This window comes from Lithobates pipiens, unplaced genomic scaffold (assembly GCF_037356315.1).
Source record: "Lithobates pipiens isolate NorthernLeopardFrog02 unplaced genomic scaffold, aLitPip1_a1.2 Scaffold_18, whole genome shotgun sequence".
Taxonomy (NCBI): domain Eukaryota; kingdom Metazoa; phylum Chordata; class Amphibia; order Anura; family Ranidae; genus Lithobates; species Lithobates pipiens.
The window spans coordinates 480,214,574-480,234,546 of record NW_027507758.1 but is presented as its reverse complement, the minus strand read 5'-3'; the positions used below and the strand labels follow the sequence as shown (position 1 = coordinate 480,234,546).

At 44.1% G+C, this 19,973-nt stretch overlaps 1 protein-coding gene across 1 annotated transcript in view; it reads right to left on the bottom strand.

The window, feature by feature from the left end:
- Positions 1 to 18,893, bottom strand: part of LOC143988660 (retinol-binding protein 1-like) — a 48,132-nt gene extending 29,239 nt beyond the window's left edge. Inside the window, exons 1-2 of the mRNA XM_077488387.1 lie at positions 18,686 to 18,893; positions 584 to 762 (exon numbers count right to left, since the gene is read on the bottom strand). Coding sequence (XP_077344513.1) covers positions 584 to 762; positions 18,686 to 18,758 — 252 coding nt within the window. The 5' untranslated portion in view covers positions 18,759 to 18,893. The remainder of the gene's footprint in view (positions 1 to 583; positions 763 to 18,685) is intronic.
- Between the last annotated feature and the right edge of the window lie 1,080 nt (positions 18,894 to 19,973).

Sequence of the window (19,973 nt, the reverse complement as noted above, 5' to 3'; positions counted from 1 at the left end):
TGATTACAGCTGGAAGCACGCAAAATTTGTCCAGCCGCAATCACATCCTGTGATTGCTGGCTGTGTGAACAGGCATGAATACATGGTCGGCTGTCAACAGCCTGTCATTTCAGTGTACAAATTCGGCGCCCACTGCTATTTACTCACAGCTGTCAATCCCAGCTTCAGGAATCAACAGATTCCTGCCGCTGGGATGCGCTGCATGGCCAAACGCCCATGTAAATGGTGCCTACACCAGTAAGAATTAGTTCCCGAATGTTATTAATTTCCCCAGTGACAAAAGGAAATGTCAGAATTATCAAAACTTCTTCAAAAACAAGAGTCATTTCATGTAACTGAATGAACCTTTACCTTGGAAGCAGTTTGTACAGCAAGATTAGCATTCAGATAACACTTTCATGTACAGCTGTCCAGGAAAACTGGTTGACAGTATGTAGGATGAATAAACAAGAGCTCTACTGAAAGAGTGCTGAATACATAAAATCTAGTAGTAGAGGCCAACACACCAAGAGAATATAGAACCAATCTGCTCACTAAGGAACTCTTTGTTAAAGAAATGGGCTAATCTGGCCTTAATTCTTACCATACATTTGCGATAATCTACTCCAGACAAATCCTCTTCAAACTCCTTTCCCACATCAAACTCCATGATGTAGTTCCTAAAAGTGGTCAGTGTCTTAATCTCCATGTGCTCCCCATTCTGAATGATATCTTTGTCCGGCTTCAATAGAGTTGCGATCTTCCTCAGAGCAATATTGACGTCTGTGTAGGAAGGAGAGAAGAAGAATTTTATTGTCTGTCAAGGGAAACCCTCATACCTGAGCAGCCTCTAATCAGTAGTGACCTGGCCCCTCAATTAAGGACCTTTATCCTGCTTAGAGGACAAAAGCCATATGTGTGTATACATTCAGGATCAACATTCCAATGGAATCACTGCAATTTATACAATGTGTGGGGACTTAGGGGTGAAAATAAAGAGGCTTTGGCTCAGCAAGTTTTATAGAATTATACAGATTTCACTTAATATGTATTATGTCCCTGATATATAATTGGGAGGTTAAAATAAACCGAACATTCAAACTCACACCAATTATTACGGCACACATTACCAAATCACTTCAATGCTTTAGAAGAAAATACTACTTACTATAATAAAAAAAAATGCATAGTATGCAACTACTAGGGGTATGATGGGTGTTTCAATACATGCAGATGAGAGTCTTTACAGACAAGCACTGTCTGTTAGCACTTTGAACCAAAGGATGAACAGATCGTTTTTTTCATATAAACTTACAATCTTGAACAAAAAAAAAATCCAAAAATACATACAACACACACACACATACTTGTGCTAAAAACCTCTATTTAATGTCAGAAAAGCACAAAAAGACTTTTTATCAAATCACCGTGGTGGGTGGCATCTTACAGTACTGGGGTTCTGAGTCAATTTCCAAAATCGTTTCCCCTATAAAAAAATTAGGGCTAAGCAAATCAGGCTGGGTTAGGTATGCATGTTCACAGTGCTATGATGAACAATACATTTACTGTTTGTGGCTAGCCTCAGGTAAGCCAGAATCTCCTGCTGTTATGGTTAAGGATATCTAGTATGTTAGGCTGGTTTCGTGAAGACTTAACCAATATTATTTGAGTATTCAGTAAGCACAAATAAAAGTATTCAGTAAGCACTAATAAAATTGCCCTATTTGAGTTACGAAATGACCAATGACTTTCTGTAGACAGTCCTTAAGAATTTATATCAGCACAAGTAATAATTTAGTATAAAGAATTACTGTTTAGTAGGAAAAAATAGCTGCTGTGCCAACTATTGAAAAAGAACAAATAACTTTAAAATAATACAATTCAATACTGATTGTCCTTGATCTTGAAAATTGGATTTAGCTCATGAAAGCATCCCTGTCAAGTAATGGAAAGTCTCTGCGTCTATACACAGTTATACTTGCCTCTCCAGTGGCCCATATGTCTTACCTCCCCTTCCACTCCAGCCTCTGTCAGATTGATCAGAACTTGACATTTCTGGTAGTGTTGAATGCCTGTGTCCCTCACCCAATGTTAGGGTTTCATCCTGTGACCTCTAAATCAGTGCAGAACTCAGTAGTGATATAGTGGTTGGAGATTGGAACCACCGTGTGCTTGGGAACACAGGCATCCAACACTCTGGAAGTGGAAGTGTCAAATGGCGAACAAGCGCAGAGAGGCAAGTATAAAAGCTCTTACAGTGCAAGAGCACTAGTCTTTATTTTTTTTATCACCATTACTATATTGTAAATATATAAGTAAACACATTTAAAAATAACTGCTTGCCCCCACCTTTACTGTGTGGCCCTGCTCTAATGCACCAGTCTTCCTCCTCCTCATATCCTGGGCCTCCATTTTCAACATCATCTGTGGGCAGATCTTCCTTGTTCTGTGCCAGCCTACCAATGAAGTTACTCCTAATCCTGTGCATGCATGGTACGAGGTCTAATCTAAGATGGCATGTTATGGAGCAAGGTCTGAAAGACTTAATTAACAGAATATATATATATGATCCAGTCTATGGTTATCTAACACATACATACTTGTCTGTGCCTAATATTTTCATCCTTCAGTGATACCCAGCTGTATGCTTGAGGTTGAACAGCCATTGCAGTATCTAATTATGTCTACTAAAGCAGGCTGCACCTTGTTCAAGCAACAGAAGTTACATACTGATAGTGATGGAATTGTGAAGCACAGCTAGGGACATTCATAGGCAGGGATTTTCCACAGCTTTTACCCAGAGGGACCCCGGCTATTACCCCTTAGAAAGGGGGGGGCAGGGTTTAGGAAAGGAGGAGTCGAGGATCAGTCAATATGTGGTAGCTATCGTCCAATATCATTACTAAATACGGATTATAAAATATTCACAAAGATACTCGAATCTCGCCTACAGCCATTTATGATGCAGCTGGTTCATTTGGACCAAATGGGGTTTATCCCCACACGGGAAGCTAGGGATAGTACTATCAAAGTTTTGAATTTAATCCAATATGCAAACCAAAGGAAGATGCCGAGTATCTTTGTGAATACAGATGCAGAAAAGGCCTTTGATAGGGTCAATTGGCCCTTTATGTTAGGAGTTTTAAAACAAATGGGCCTTGGGGATCGAATGTTGGACTGGATAGCAGGGATATATTCAAAGCCACAAGCCTTGGTGAAGGTTAATGGGATAAACTCTGAAAACTTCCTAATATCCAATGGGACGCGTCAGGGATGCCCCTTGTCGCCTCTTTTATTTGCACTGTCACTGGAACCTTTATTAAATAGAATTAGACAGAACCCCGATATTAAAGGTATCCCCTTAGGGGATCAGGAATACAAACTCTCAGCATATGCAGACGATCTATTATTTTCACCCTCTAGCCCACAAATATCATTACCCAATTTATTAAGGGAAGTAGAATGTTACGGAGCTCTATCTAATTTCAAAATAAAGCAATCAGGACGACTGGGGGTTGGGACTTTAAAAGAAGCAGGCAGGTGTAAAACATTTAAATTTATTGGAAAATCAATGGTAAATTGCATGAGGGTAATCATGAGTACACCAAGAAGACCAATATATTCCATTCAATAGATAAACATACAGCAATAACAATTGACCACTAAAAATACAAATCACATATTACAAGTGATCATTAAGTAAGTAAAACATATAGTTGGCATAAAACATGGCATATAGTAGCTCTATGCATTTCGTGGATTCATCCACTCTTCAGGAGCATGCACGTGGAAAACTGAATGCTGTAGTATAATAATAAGACTATATGTAGGGTCTGATCCTGTCACGGAAAGCAGAGATTAAAATAAAGTAATTAGAAGTAATATTGGCTAGGATAAACCCCCCAAAACCACTATCAAAAGTGCTTACATTATCTGTATCTATGCAGTAGCAATGTGCCAATATGAATCAGAATAACCCCATATGGGTATCACTGGTGGGAGCTGAGGTGGTTAAGGCAGACCAGGACTGGAGAAAGATGGTTTCCAAAAAAGGAAATTCCAAACATTAATAATGGTTAGCAGTGACCATATGTGCTAAAAATAAAAGAAAGATTGTAAAGTAGGTTGGAAGATTTCAAAATAAACTATAGCAAGTCGGAGGCAATGGGGATATCACTGGAGTGTTCCACTCAAAAGAATCTGGAGAGTAATTTCAAGTTCAAATGGACAGCTACGGCGTTGAACTACTTAGGGATACAGATCCCACCTAACCTAACAGATGCATATGCATTCAATTTTCCACCTTTATTAAGGGAAATTAGTATATTGTTGGATGAATGGAGTAAATCCTCACACTCCTAGTTTGGGAGAAGTAATATTTTGAAAATGAATATAGTTCCTAAATTTCTCTATTTGTTCCAGGCGCTACCTATCCTGATTCCACTGGCCTTTTTTAGTAAAATCCGAACAGTTTTTACAAAGTTTATTTGGGCAAGTAAGCGTCCAAGGATTAACAGGAAGTTTTTAACATTACCTAAAGAGGCGGGTGGAATAGCGGCACCAGACTTATATAAATACTACCAGGCTACTCAGCTGGGCAGAATTATTGATTGGTGCCGTCATAGAGATAGTAAACGGTGGGTCGCTATGGAACAACATTTAAGTTCCATTCCTTTAGATAGAGCCATGTGGTGCTACGCGGCTATACCTCCTATATTAAAAGCCCATCCTTTAATAGGACCCACTCTCTGTATGGGAGCTAAGGCCGTGCAGATCCCTAGACTTTCAACAGCAAATACTCCCTTATTTCCTATCCTGGGGAACCCATGCTTTCCACCTGGCTTGGAGCCAGGGGTATTTAGGAATTTAAAAGAGAAGGGATGTTTTCAGGCCTCACATTTCCTGAGGTCTAAAAAATGGCCATCAATAGAAATGTTAACGCAATCAGGAGGACAATATGAATTACCCTTTTGGCAGGCGCTACAGGTTAAACATTTTTTGGATACCTTGGGACCGATTGAAGGTTATGGTCGACCACTTACTAAGTTTGAAGGGTATTGTGAGGAGAAGGAGCCTCTCCCTCATATTATTTCTAAGATATGTGTCTTATTAACTTCACCTTCGGAGGACATTAGTATAATGAGCTTAGATAAGTGGGAAAGGGATCTTGAACAAACCTTCACTCCTGCCCAACGGCAGAAAATAATACACTTAACTTTTAAATCATCTAGATGTACCAAGATACAGGAATTAAATTATAAAGTACTACTGCGTTGGTGTTATACTCCATCACGAATGAATATATTTTCTTCAGAGTCATCAGACAGGTGTTGGAGGTACGGAAAGGAGAGAGGCACCATTGCCCATATTTTTTGGTTCTGTCCAGTAATTAGACAGTTCTGGGAAGGAGTTCAGAGAATCTCTCAATTATTCACTGAATATCATGTTATGGAAGAGCCGGCCTTTTTTCTCTTTTACAAAAGTTTTTATTGCAGAGTAACAATATTATGGATCAGTACAATAGGCTTACAGTGGGATGTCAGTACAGAAAGTTGCAGTTTAGTACAATTAAAGCAAATTACCAGGTAACCTTGTACACATTCCCTGGATCAAAACAGATCCTGGGTTTTCACATATATGTAACATAAACACGGCCTGGAGTATGCCTAAAGCCTATAATGATCATATCTGGTGTAGTTGAAGGATGAAAGGAAAAAAAAGGAGGGAAGGAAAGAGGGGGAAAGTCAAGGGGCAAGAGGAGATTGGAGGAGACAGAAGGTGTGGAGAGCCACAGAGGGATAGGGGGGTCAGGAGGGAAGAGAGGGAAGCAGAAAGAGGAGGGGGGGCGATGGGCCCACGGGGTGTGTCCCACCAGGCTCCTACAGTGACAGCAAGGTGGTATCAAATCTGGGAGAGTGGTGGTACGCTATCCAGGGTTGCCAGACTCTAAGAAATTTGGTATGAGTGTCGGAGAGAACAGAAGACAGTTTTTCATTGACCATGACATCATTCAGACGGTTTTTGACTGCCTCAAAGCTGAGAGCCGGGGTTCTCCATGCTCACGCTATAGTCAGCTTAGTTGCGGTAAAAAGATGCTGTGCCAACTGCCGTTCTGAGCGTAGTAGTTCTGGTATCGCTTTCCCGAGAAGAGCCTCGAAAGGATCCCTTCTTAGGTTCACCCGGAGTAAACTGCGGAGTAACGCGTAAACCCTGACCCACAATCTGCACACCCTCGGGCACGTCCACCAAATTTGGGCCATTGTACCCTCCTAGCCACACCCCCTGAAACAGAGAGAGGAGCAGGGGGGAACAAAGCGGGCTAAGCGCGTCGGGGTGTAATACCACCGGTACAGGACCTTATAGGCGTTCTCTAGGATTATAACGTTGCAGGAGCATTTTGACAAGGTTAGGGTCATCGCCTGCCAATCCTCCGGATCTAGCTGTTTCCCCAGGTCCCTCTCCCACTGCTGGTGATAGGATCGCACCGGGGGTTTCCTCCCGGAGATCAAGGCTGAATATATTAAAGAAATTAGACCAGGAGAATGAGGTCTGGATCTGCAGATGCTCTCGAACGATGACAACCGGTGAGGGGCGTCCTGGGACTTGATGAGGCTTTTCAGAAAGTGATGAATCTGGAGATATCTAAAATACTCCCTTAAGGGTATATCGTGAGATGAGCGCAAGGCTGCAAATGGTAGTATTCTAGTAGGAGTAAGTAAGGAATGAACGTCTACGAAACCATTGAGGGTCCACCATTTAAACTGTGCTGAGTTACCAAGACCCGGGGGGAAAAGGGGGCAACGAAGCAGCCGCAGCAGCGGGAGGTGGGGGGAAGCCAGCCCTGCCGAATACTTCACTGAGTCCCAAACTCTCAAAGTGTGGAGCATACAGGGCCCCGTAATCGTGGGGCGGTGTTTTGGTGGGAGCCAGGGTAAGGAGGATATAGGGATGGGGTCCACGTCGAGTAGGTCGATAGTAGCCCACAATGGGAGCTGGTACGTCTCGTGGAGATGAGAGAGGGGTGCTATGGCGGCTGCTATATAGTAGCTTTTTAGGTTCGGGACTGCAAGGCCTCCATTCGCTCTCTTAGCGAACATGATTTGTCTATTGATACGGGGGCGGGATGACCCCCAGATAAATTGTAGGACCCTACGCTGATGAATATTAAGGATGTGTGAAGGAATCGGGATTGGGAGGACCCGAAAGTAATATAGTAGCTTCGGGAGATATGCCATTCTGATGGCCGATATCCTCCCGAACCATGAGAGGGGAAAAGATGACCATGATGTCAGCATATCCGATAAGCGCTTGAACAGTGGTGGGTAGTTGGCCTGATATAGGGCCTGATATGTGGAGGTGATGTAAATTCACAAATAGGGTAAGGAGGAGACCCATTGGTAGGGAAAGGCCGCTTGCAAGTCCCTCAGGAGATCCTGGGTTAGGTTGGTCGACAACGCTTTCGATTTCGACGGGTTGATCTGAAGCCCCGAGAGTGATGCAAAAGTCCGTAGTAGGGCGTGCAGATTAGGCAGGGAGGTTCTAGGGGAAGTGACAAAAAGGAGAATGTCATCAGCAAACAGGGAGATCTTATGGGGAGAACCGGCTATTTCAATGCCTTTGATGTCGGGGTGCGTTCTTATCGCTTCCGCCAAGGGTTCCAGCGCCAGTACAAAAAGAAGGGGTGACAATGGGCATCCCTGGCGGGTCCCTCTATGAATATCAAAGATGGGGGATTCAAACCCGTAATATTTTACTCTTGCTCTAGGGGAGTCGTATAGAGCCGACATCCAGGACATGAACGGGGACCCGAAGCCAAAACGTCTCAGAACCGACATAAGGTAGGGCCACGACAAGGTATCAAAAGCTTTAGTCATATCGAGGGAGAGAAGCATAGATTCGAGAGAGCGAGTGTGAGCTAGGTGTTGGAGTTGCACTATACGGCGGATTGCGTCGTCAGCCTGTCTTTGGGGCACAAAACCGACCTGATCTTTTTTTATCAGACGAGGGAGAAATGAGTTTAGGCGTGTCGCCAAGATTTTTGTCAGAAGCTTCATATAGATATTGATAAGTGAGATGGGCCTGAAATTGGCCCAAGATGAGTGATCACGATCAGGTTTTGGAATCATTACTACATTTGCCGTCAAAAGATCCGGGGTAAGAGAACAGCCTCTCTTCACCGAGTTGTACATAGCCACCAGATGGGGCGTCACTACTGGTGCCAATTTTCTATAATATAGCGCGGTATAGCCGTCCGGCCCAGGTCGCTTACCCACCTTAAGTTCTTTTATGGCTTGTAGAACTTCTGAGGGTTGGATGTCCCTATCCATAAGGGTGACATGAGCCCCCGTCAAGGATGGGAGCGACAGGCCCGCAAGAAAGTCCGCCGTCCTCTGAGTTGAGGCCCCCCCCGATGCCGTATACAGCTTCGCTAGGCGGAACCCAAACTCTTCTAAGACATGTTTTGGGTTCCCGGACAGGACGTTATTGCGATCCCTCAGCGTAATTGGGGTCATTTTGGGGGCAAATGTACGGAGTCTGTTGGCCAGCATGCGCGTCGGTTTATTCGCTCTCTGGTACCATCGTTGGCGGGACCAGCGGAGTGCCCGCTCGGCCTCCTCAGTGAGGCACAAGTCAAGCTCAGATCTGGTTCGTTCCAGTAGCTTGCGGTTGCTCTGGGTAGGGAACTGCTTGAACCTCTCGGATATATCTGCCAATAGGGACTCAATCTCCCTTTGTTTTTTCTCTCTAGTTTTCTTCCGGACCGAGGCTAGGCCGATTATACGTCCGCGCAACACTGCTTTATAGGCCTCCCAGAGGACCACCGGCGAGGTCACTGAACCCAGGTTTTCGCGAAAATAGTCCTCAGAGGCCCGAATAATCTCCTGTGTAGTTTCCAAATGGGAAAGGAGCGAGTCGTTCATGACCCAGGGGGAAAGGTGGGGTCTATCCAGGATAGAACGGCAGACAATCAAGACAGGGTCATGATCCGACCACGGTACGGCCAAGACTGAGGCCCTTTCCACCAGTGGTAGGTGTCGCCTAAGCATAAACATGTGGTCAATCCGTGAATGAACCTGGTGGGGGTGGGAATAATGGGTATAATCTCTGCCCCGTGGATGACAGTCCCTCCATAGATCAACTAAGTCCAGAGATTGCAGGGCGCGGTTGAATGAAGTGGCGCTAGTCGTCGGGCCGTTTTTCCCCGGTGGGTGTTTGTCAACTTTAGGGTCAAGAATCAAGTTAGAGTCTCCCGCCAGTAGAAGGGTGCCCCTGCCGTGGGAAGCCAGCAGCGCGCAGACATGGGTCAAAAAGGGTCCCGGGCTCACATTGGGGGCATAGTACGTCAGTATAGTCACTTCTGTGTCATGAACAGTGCCTTGAAGTAGTAAATATCTGCCGTCAGGGTCAGCTATCCGTTTAGCGCAACTAAATGGAACTGATTTGCGGAACGCCACGAGAACCCCCCGCTGTTTAGTTGCGGCATTCGCCATAAAGACTTGAGGAAAGTGAGCATCAAAGTACTTAGGATGAGAGGTCTCAGAAAAATGCGTCTCCTGCAAGCAAGCAATATCAATGTGTTGTCTGCGAAGGTACTTAAATACTTTAACTCTCTTGTGGGGGGAATTCATTCCCTGAACATTCAGGGACAGCCATTTAATCGTCATTGATAGAGTAACAGAAAAACGCTTACCTGGAGCCGAAGATCACACCCCGTGCGCCCGGAGGAGAGAGGGAGAAAGGAATGAAGTAAAGAGGGGGATAGAGAAGGGATAAAGAGCATCATTATAGCATGGATGGTAGAGACATGCAGTGCTAGGTACCAATATTTATTACACAGCAAGATTGCTATCGGTCGTGGGATATAAAACCCACTTCGCGGTTGGGATTTGTCTCGGGCAGGAGTCCGAGCCAAGAACCAACACATGGGGGAGCGGTGGTCCGTCGGAAGCCACCTGCTGTAGTCCAGAGTGGCGGAAACTAAGCAACGGGTAAGCACTGCGGAAGACAAGATACTCAAACATTCCGCGGCCCTCCGCACTCTCCAGACCAAAATGAAGGCCCTGGAATACAGAGTGGAAGATGCTGAAAACAGGAGCAGGAGGAACAACCTCTGCATCGTGGGTTTTACCAAGGGTGCAGAGGGAAATCATACGACCACCTTTGTGAAAGATATGCTACGCTCCCTCCTCCCTGAAGCGCAATTGTCTTCCCACTATGTGGTGGAGAGGGCACACTGCGTTCCACCTAACCCGGAACCCCCAGGAAACCTGCCGAGGACCTTTATACTCTGAGTACTGAACTTCTGAGATAGGGGCGTCCCGGGCCCTGGTTTCAAAACTGCAAACTTCTGATATTCCCTGACTATTCTGTGAAGACGCAGAAGCTCCGGAAATCATTTGACCCAGGTAAAAAGCCGCACTACGGGCCCGCATTATATAAGCTACAGTGTGTTGTTTCCAGCGCGCCTGAGAGTGCAGGATGGGGAATCAACAACATTTTTCAACACGCCTCGAGAAACTTCTACATGGTTGGAATCCCGGTAACGTCCACGCTGATGTAGGGTACCATGAGTTATAATTGCCTAAGTTTTATGCCACTCTGATGACCTCCACTTGAAACGTCCAGCCCAGGGACATCGAGATCTCCTTCCATGGAGCCATGTGGCCCAGATGCATGCCATTGCCAACCTCGGTGGTGAATATACCCCCATAATTACTGTGGGTCCCAGTGTATGGCCCCTTGAACCCTGAACCGCACTCCCTCTCACTGAGATGTGCCTTTTCCTCCTGACTGCTCAGAGAAACCAAGGAGATTACAGAGGCAATCTCAAGAAGACCTGGGGTGGGTTGCCAGAGAGGCATTGTTGCACTTGTTGTGCTACGTTACAGTTATTACAGCAACACAAGGATGTACCCCTGACATTGTCAGGAGAACTGAACTGTGACTTCCTCGTGATTACTTGATGATGAAGCGACGTCATCCACCATGCAGTCCTACAAGCCGTGGATCATGCAAGTGCAACACTTCCTGTTTACCGGGGGGGCGGGGGGATTGGGTGCTAACAAATGTCTTCTTTTTTTTTTCCTGGATTGAACTGGCTTTCCCACCGGCTTACTTTCTATGCCAGCGGATGCCACAGAGCGATGAACCGATATGCTCGTTTGAACCCCCCAGAAACTCTCCAGCATGCCAACATGGGCATGGGTTATGGGTTGAACCCTCCTCAGTTTTAGGGGGATGCGTGGGGAGTTGTGACCCTACATGGGCTAATCTGTTCCTATGTTTATGGAATGTTTTTAGTTTTGTTAAGTTTCATTTGAATGTTATGATGTTTTAGCATTGCACTTCCTTCATGTATACTCTCTCCGGGGCTGGAGGCTTGATCCAGAGGCTATATTGTGTCATGATCCTATCCCACATATTGACAGCGGCTCCTACTGTATGTCGACCCTTAACATTTTATCGTAGAACACTAGGGGAATGAATTCACCTACCAAGCACTACCTGGTGTTCAAATTTATTAAAACCTATAATCCACACATATGCGTGCTCCGGGAAACACACCTGGTCGGCAGTAGAATTCTAACCCTCAAAAAACCCTGGGTGGGCTACCACTACCACTCCACTCACTCTAGCTTTGCCAGGGGGTTAGTATCCTGGTACTTAAGACACTCTTGTTCAGGCTCCTGGGTCTGACCCTGGACCCGGGTGGCAGATATATTGTAATCAATGCCAGGATCCACTCGTTAACTTGGACTATTGTGGGTCTATATCTGCCACCACCAGCCTCCTTACTTCTGTTGAACCAGATTACAAGTAAAATTGCTGAGTTTGCTTCAGATAACACTGTTATTTTAGGAGACTTTAACCTAATCCCTGACTCGGGCATGGACAGGATGACACCGGGGACTCAATCCTGTTCAGAACTCCTGGGCTGGGCGGGCACATACGGGCTGACTGACGTTTGGAGGTGGAGACACCCTCAGATGTGGGCTTTTACATGTCACTTGGCATCACACAGGACTTTCTTCCATATGAATCTGGTCTTTGCAGGATCCCCTGTCCTGCCGAGAATTAAAATTCTTCCTAGGGGGATTTTGGACCTCGCACTGCTGCTTTTGAGTCTGGACCTCTCGGTTGCTCCGATTCATAAGCTATGGAGAGTATCCAGGTTCTGTATCTCAGACCCAGTGGTGGACCCCAAATTTAGGATGGAGATGATTGGCTACAGGGGAGTCAACCCTGGTTCGGCCGATGCCACGATTGTGTGGGATGCTTTTAAAGGCCAACACTAGTGGTCACTACCAGACTATCATTGCCAGAATCCACAGGGAATGCAGGGCAGATTTGACAAAGGCTGAGAAGAAGGCAGCTAGTGAAGAGGCACTTTGTTAGATCCCGGGACCCCTGCCACTACGCCCAGCTGCAACTCCTGACCAAAGAGGTCCTCCATCTTCACACTTTTCTTACCCAGAAGAGATTACTGGCTCAATCCCAGAGGATCCTTGAGCAGGGAGAGAGAGATCAACAGACTGCTGGCCTGGCTCCCCAGTGAGCAAACAGGGGGTATTAGTGTACCACACATTTTAGGCCCCACAGGAGATCTTATTTACTCCCCGGACGGGATTAACAGATGCTTTGTGAAATTCTACCAATCCCTGTATAGCACTAGGGCAGACTATAGAGAGGAAGACCTGACAGTCTACCTAGAGGAAACTGATATACCAGTTCTCACACCCAATTACCGCAACAACCTTGCCGCTCCCATCACAGTGACAGAAATCCTTAAGGGACTTAACACCCCACTACACACCCTATTTGCTGAATCAGCATTGTTGTCGGAACTCCCCGAAACAATGAGGGAGGCAGTCATAGTGGTGATCCCCCAAGCCAGGGGAGTACCCACCCTTATGCTCCTCATATAGCCCTATATTCCTGTTGAATGTACATGCCATGTTGTTGGCAAAAATATTGTCTGTCAGGCTCAACACAGTAACAACCGCACTGATTGTTACATAGTTAGTAAGGTTGAATAAAGACACCAGTCCATCCTGAGTAAGTGTCTACAATTGTCCCTATCCCTGTACATTGCACACTCACATCGGTCCCTACCCTCAAGGAGCCCACAATCCAAGGTCCCCATTCATATACTAGGGCCAATTTTTGGACAGAAGCCAATTAACCTACCAGCAAGTCTTTGGAGTGTGGGAGGAAACCAGGGTACCCGGAGGAAACCCACGCAGGCACAGAAAGAACATACAAACTCCAGGCAGGTAGTGCTGTGGTTGAGATTTGAACCAGCGACCCTTTTTACTGCTAGGTGAGAGTGCTGTCCACTACACCACTGTGCCACCCCTTTACTAATACACTCAGATACACTCAAACCAGACAGGCTTTTTTCCAGGTAGGGGAATGGACATTAACATCGGATGGCTCCTAACACACATTGATGGGGCCTGCATGGGATCTGCAGGAGTGGTGGCCTCACTCGACGTGGAGAAGGCTTTCGACTCTGTCGAGTGGGACTACCTATGGAAGGTTCTATCTAGTTTCGGTTTTGGCCCGGGATTCCTGAAATGACAACGGATGCTATACACAAGCCCAAGAGCCAAGAATCTGCACTAACGGCTGCATCTCGGAGGCATTCAATTTGGGCTGGGGGGACACAACAGGGGTGCCCCCTTTCCCCCGGGACTGTTTGCCCTCACGCTAGAACCTCTGGCTATATGGCTCGGAGTGGAAGGGAAAGTGGGCTAAAGATAGGCCTGATCAAGGAAAAATTGTCACTATACGTGGACGATGCCCTCCTATATCTGGCAGACACCTCGTCCTCCCTACACACTGCGTTGTCCCTATTCAACCAATTTGGCCACTACTCTGGCATCCACATAAATTGGGACAAATCTGTTCTGTTCCCGTTACACCCCACAGTTCCTTGAATAGCTTATATGCTGCTTAAATGTGTAGAGGAATTAATTTACCTAGGCATTAAAATCAGTAGTAAAACTGAAGACTATGTGGAAAACAATATACACCCTCTTTTGGCACAACTGGCAGTGAAATGCATGGCATGGCGTTCACTCCCCTTTACACCCGTAGTCAGGGTCAACCTGCTGAAAATGATCTACCTACCAAATATCTATCTTTCTTTAGGAATACCCCGTCACACATACCCAAAAAAATTTTTAAGAAACTAGAGGGACTACTGATCTCCTTTTTGTGGCTGGGAGACCCCCCAGAGTCGTGAAGGAGGTATTGTATCTCCCTATGTGGGGATGAGGCCTGGCGCTCCTGAACTTCCAAATGTACTACTGGCCAGCCGTCCTTATCACAGTACCATGGTGGTTCTCACAGCCCAAACAAAACCCATCTACCACACTTGAGGCAGCTATTCTGGGCTCCTAGACAGCCCTGAGCAACCTGGTATTTAGAGGCCTGAAGGCCAGTTCCCCTTATGACATCCCTCATGTGGATCACGGTAAAGGTCTGTCAGGAAGCCAGAATGGTTTATAGGCAGCCTACCCATGGCTCCCCACACATGCCCTTGTGGGGAAATCCTATGCTACCATATTTAAATAGTATTCCAATTAGTAATCGCTCTCTCTGGGCCAAAAAGGGATCACCACTATAAAGCACATAGTACGGCAAACTCATGCCCTTTCAGGAACTTAGAAGACTTTACTCAATACAAGCCACCTTTAAGTTCAGATACTGGCAGCTGAGACACGCCTTCGGAGCCCAATTTACAGTACCCTTGACCCTAGAGTCAGACTCTATAGAGCGCCTCCTGACTTCCAGTGTAATGGGGAAGCCTCTCTGACCATAGCATACGGCATGAAAATACATCCTGGGAAAAATGGAGGGCTGACATTCCTTCCCTGGGGGAGGAAGAATGGGAGGAGTGTCTCTCCACATATATTCCCACCATGATTGCAGCTAAAGATAGATTCGCACAACTTAAGTTCTTACATAGAGCGTATTACACCCCACAGAAGCTAGCTCGCATTTACCCTCCACGAGATCCAAGCTGTCAAAGGTGCAAAACAGAGTTGGGAACATTCTGGCACATGGTATGCTCCTGTCCCAAACTTTGACCCTATTGGATGGCTGTCGCCTCCACTCTTAGTGACATCAGTGGATCAAGAGTGCAGGTAGTATATTTAGCCATATGGAAAGCATAGAAGGGGACAAATACTGCAAAATATGCCTGACTTTCTCACTGTACTACACCAGACGGGAGATACTGCTGTAATGGAAGTCGGAGGAACCCCCTAATCTCACTTCTTCTTGGCAAAGCACGGTGAACTCTGTGCTGCCCCTGTATAGGCTCACATATGAAAGCAGACAATGCTCTGGGAAGTTTGATAAAGTGTGGCACCTGTTGTGCTATGTTACTGCTTGTGGTTAATTCTTGACCTTCCCCACCCCTCCCCCCCCATGAATACTGTTGATTAGAGTATGCTTTGGTGTCGTCGCCCCCCCCCCCCCCCCCCGCGGTGCCCTTTTCCCTCTTCCCTCCCCCCATGTTTCTTCATGCTGCCCGCTTTTGTTCCTCGATTGTTATGTTTGGAGGTATATGAGACCTGCAATAACGGTTTAAAACACTTACCAAAGACAGAGAGGGCATTGACACACCTGAGATTGATACTGTTTGATACTGTTTGCTGGGAGGTGACTCTCTGTAGGGAATAGTGATCTACTGATGTTTATACCTGTATACTATTGTAACACTGCAAACTGATTGCTCTGTAATGCTGAATTGTCCAATAAAATCTACTGTTAAAAAAAAAATCAAGTTTGGTAATAAATAAATCATGCAGCAGCGCCACTGAAAATAAAATTTTGTAAATGTACCTCAATGCACATGCGTTGTTGTGTAGCCCTTTAAAAATGAATGTGTATTATAATGTCCCACACCTTTTTCAATTTAACCATCCAAAAAGGTTTAACAAGAACTCCAAATGGTCATATTTTGTTTAGAATTAATTGACATCTTGATGTATCAATACTAATTTCACTTGAACATGTTTCAGCTCCCTCTTGGTATTCATAATGGACAATGATGCATTTTTAATAATGATCTATTTTAGTTTATATAGAGCTAGATGTATGAACATTTACAGAAGGTGTGGTTTTATTTTGTAATTGTATGAGCACATTTGTATTGTATTGGATTCTGTGGTATAGCTGTACAATTGGATGGTCCTATACAGTTATATTATGTTCCAAGCCACGTGTAACTATATCAAGCATTTTTTGATTAAAAAAACAAAAAAAAAGTTTGCATCTATGATCTTTTTCAGCATGTGATTTTACAGCTATGTAATTTTTTTTTACTACATACAAATGTTTATGGGCTCGGGTTGAAAGGTCATAGATTTTGGGTTGGTACTAACAAAGACAACTCTACTGTGCATGCATGCCACACACCAATGCAGATCACAAGTTTCATAAACCTGTCTGTGCTATATTGATCGCTTAAAATATGTGGCGTTCTGGAATACTGAGACTGTCACTACTCTCGGGGCATAAAGAGACATTATACTGATATATTGAATGGCGCGTACAAGAGGTTGTGAAGCAGTGATGTCATTACACAGTTGCTAAGTGCCTTTGTTTGATAGACCCCTTTCATGCAATATTCCTCCAAATTTCCCAGGGTCAGACATTTATTGGCGAGGATACCAGTTTTATCTTTTAACAACCTGGAATTGAACAAATTAGGAACATTTGAACTCTGAAGAAATAAAATATTGTAAAAGTGGCATCTAACAGACACAAAAAAGATAAGTGTGGGTATTGTTCATTAGGAGAAAATTGGCACATCTCCAGCGGCATGAATGGCATGCTTGGATTGTCCTGTAAAGTAAGGGACAGTTTATTACCATGCAAATATTATTAAAGTTCTTCATCTTTTACACAGAAACCCCCCCATACATCACTACAATTTGTAGGTGACGATGAGAGTTAAGTTTGGAAAAATGTCAGACAGGAATGGGCTGGATTTCCCATAATGTACTATTAAGGGATGTTGAATGAAGAGAAGGACGTCCAGTCCAATTACACTTTTTCAAATAATTCTAATCCATTCTTGTAGGGAAACCATATCACATGTTTTCATCTATGAGTTATTTCAGTCATATCTACAGGTGCCCATAGATATCGAGCATGCATTTATAATATGATATCCAACAGACTGTCTTGTATGATAGACTTATCACCTAATTACATTTATGATTAGATTTTAGTTTATGTCCAGGTGCCCCTAGACCAGTGTTTCTCAACCTTTTTTCAGTCAAGGCACCCTTTAAAATTATAGACAATCTCAAGGCACCCTCCAAAACTATGGACAGTCTTGAGGTGCCCCATTTTAAAATGCAAAAACTATTCTGATAGTTTTACATAAAGCAGCAACATCAATACACCTAGGACACCCAACGTTAAAGGTGATCTATTTTCCAAAGCAAATACACTTTGGTAAACTGGTAATGACTAGTATTTCAATTTTTCTCTTGTTCCTCTGGTTTTCCCTATCACTTAGCTAATGAGACCCCAAAGCTGATGGAGAGAGGCAAGGGAGGCTTAAACAAGATGATATGCAGGCAAGTGGCTTTGTATACAATTTTGGGCCAATTTTTAGACATTTTGCCAAGGCACCCCCGAAGAAATCTCAAGGCACCCTGGTTGAAATAAAATGCCATAGACAACCAATGCAATCAATCATGCATGTACAACTTGACTGTTGAATAATCGTTACATTAATACACACACTCAGATTACTAAAAGTGCAATGTTCTGCCAATGGAAGAAAAGGGGGGCAGCATAAGCCCAAAATTAGCTTATCCTAGAGAAAACAATAACGATCTGCCAGGGAAATCCATTGGTTCTTCCAGCAATGGTTTTTGCCCATAAATAAACATTCTGAGGTCTGACCACAACCAAGTGGATTGGGTGGCATATCTACAGGAGCCTAAATATACCCATAAAATGCCTGCCCTTACCTGTAATCCCAGCATGTTCAGTGGACAGTGTGGGACAGGAAAATGACAACAAAAGCTTTACTGTACACAATGTATCACATTGTCCATTGCACAAAAAGACTGATGAGCTATATTTTAATAACAGAAGAAAACAGGTTTATAAATACTGATGCTGTTCTAGCCAATGCACACATATTAGGTATGTATAACCAATGCATGCCCGAGACACACATATAAACATATACAATGCAAGTATGCATACTTATAAAAACCCATAAGAAATAAATGTATATTTATGATCGTTAGATGCTTAACTTGTATTCTCATATGCAACAGCTGTTACCATCTTTATAAATTCATACAATACAAATATCCCCTAGCATTCCTGACAATTGAGGCTGATACAGCTGTTGATTTTTCTGCGGTAAAGGCAGGCTAAAGAAAAAAAAGGCACACAAAGTGCTGCCAAACCTGTGTGATTATCCTGCAAGAGTGAGGCCGAAAATGAAACTGGGGGGATGAGTAGAAGTTCCAGTTTTTGATTAAGAAAAGAAAACTCAGACTGTGCATATTCTGTACATTAAATATGAGAATATTTAATAGTCTATCTTGTGAAATGCTTAATGAGGCTGTGTGCTGATCCACAGAAAGTCTAGCAAAAACCCCAAAGTGCATTCCAGGGAGTGGAAAATCTGCCAAGACACCTGACGTCAATCCAGACTTACCCAGTGCCTTCAGATACCCCTCAAAATTCTCATTGCTCATCATTTTCCAGTACCCATTGAAGTCAGTTGGCATGATTGCAGGCTTGGCGACCACACGTGAACTCCTTGTTGCTGAGGCTGGAGAAGTAGTGTGTGCTCTGGCTGTGACTGAGAGCTGTGCTATGCAAGGTCTTTACCCAGACCCTGCTGTTAAAGAGAGCCCCTCCTAATTCTATCACAATGCAAAAAGTTACCCCCTCCCACTGGCCATCTCTGACTGTGCACAGCAGTCTGTTCTTTGCTCACATTGTTACACTCAAGCTGGCATGTCATTAAAAACTGAGAGCCAAAACATCTTAATTCCAGGATCACATTACTACTGTTAACGGGCTAACTGAAAAATGCGCGACTTTAGAGATCGTTATCTCATAAAAACCTATACTTGAGCTCCAGGTCTTTTCTGGCACTTTTTGTTTACATGTAACAATCAGTATTTTTTGCTAGAAAATTACTATTAGAACCTCCAAACATTATATATATTTTTAAAGCAGAGCCCCTACAGAATAAATTGGTGGGTTTTTGCAATTTGTTTTATGTCACACGTTATGTGCGCAGTGTTTTTCAAACATTTTTTTGGAAAAAAGATACACTTTAAAATGTTTATGTAAAAATACATAACCCAATTGTTTAAATAAAATATAAAAGATGAAAAATAATGAGTAAATAGATACCAAACATGTGATTCTTTAAAATTGTGCACGTCCTTGCAACTGTGACAATAGACGTCAATTTTATTATCCATAGGCGATGCTTTAAAAGTCTTTACAGGTTACCCCTTTAGATTTACAGGGGAGCGCTGATGCTGGAATTACTGCCCATGGCTTGATGTTTGCAGTGATACCTCACATGTGTAGGTCAATCGCTTTTTGTGTGCGTGCAGGACCGACACGCATGTTCACCTTTGTGCGCAAGCACAGGGCACTGGGGTACTTTATTAATGTTTAATGTAACCTTCAATGTGGTGGCTGTATTAGTTTATTCAAGCCCCTCCCTTTACTTTCACCTGGTGATCCTGACAATAACACTATAATAATAAACACATATCTCAACTTCATCTCTTGAACAGGCACAACTGTTGTGCAGGCTGTATTTGTTTGCCCTTGTCCATTTACATTTTATGGTAGATTGGTGGGATTTGTGGTTTCCACAAGAAAGATAACATAGCTAGTGCTTTCTTTTCAGCTCAAAGGATGTAACAATGACATGGCATTTTCTGTACTTGATGAAAATTTTCTCAGCCTAAAAACTA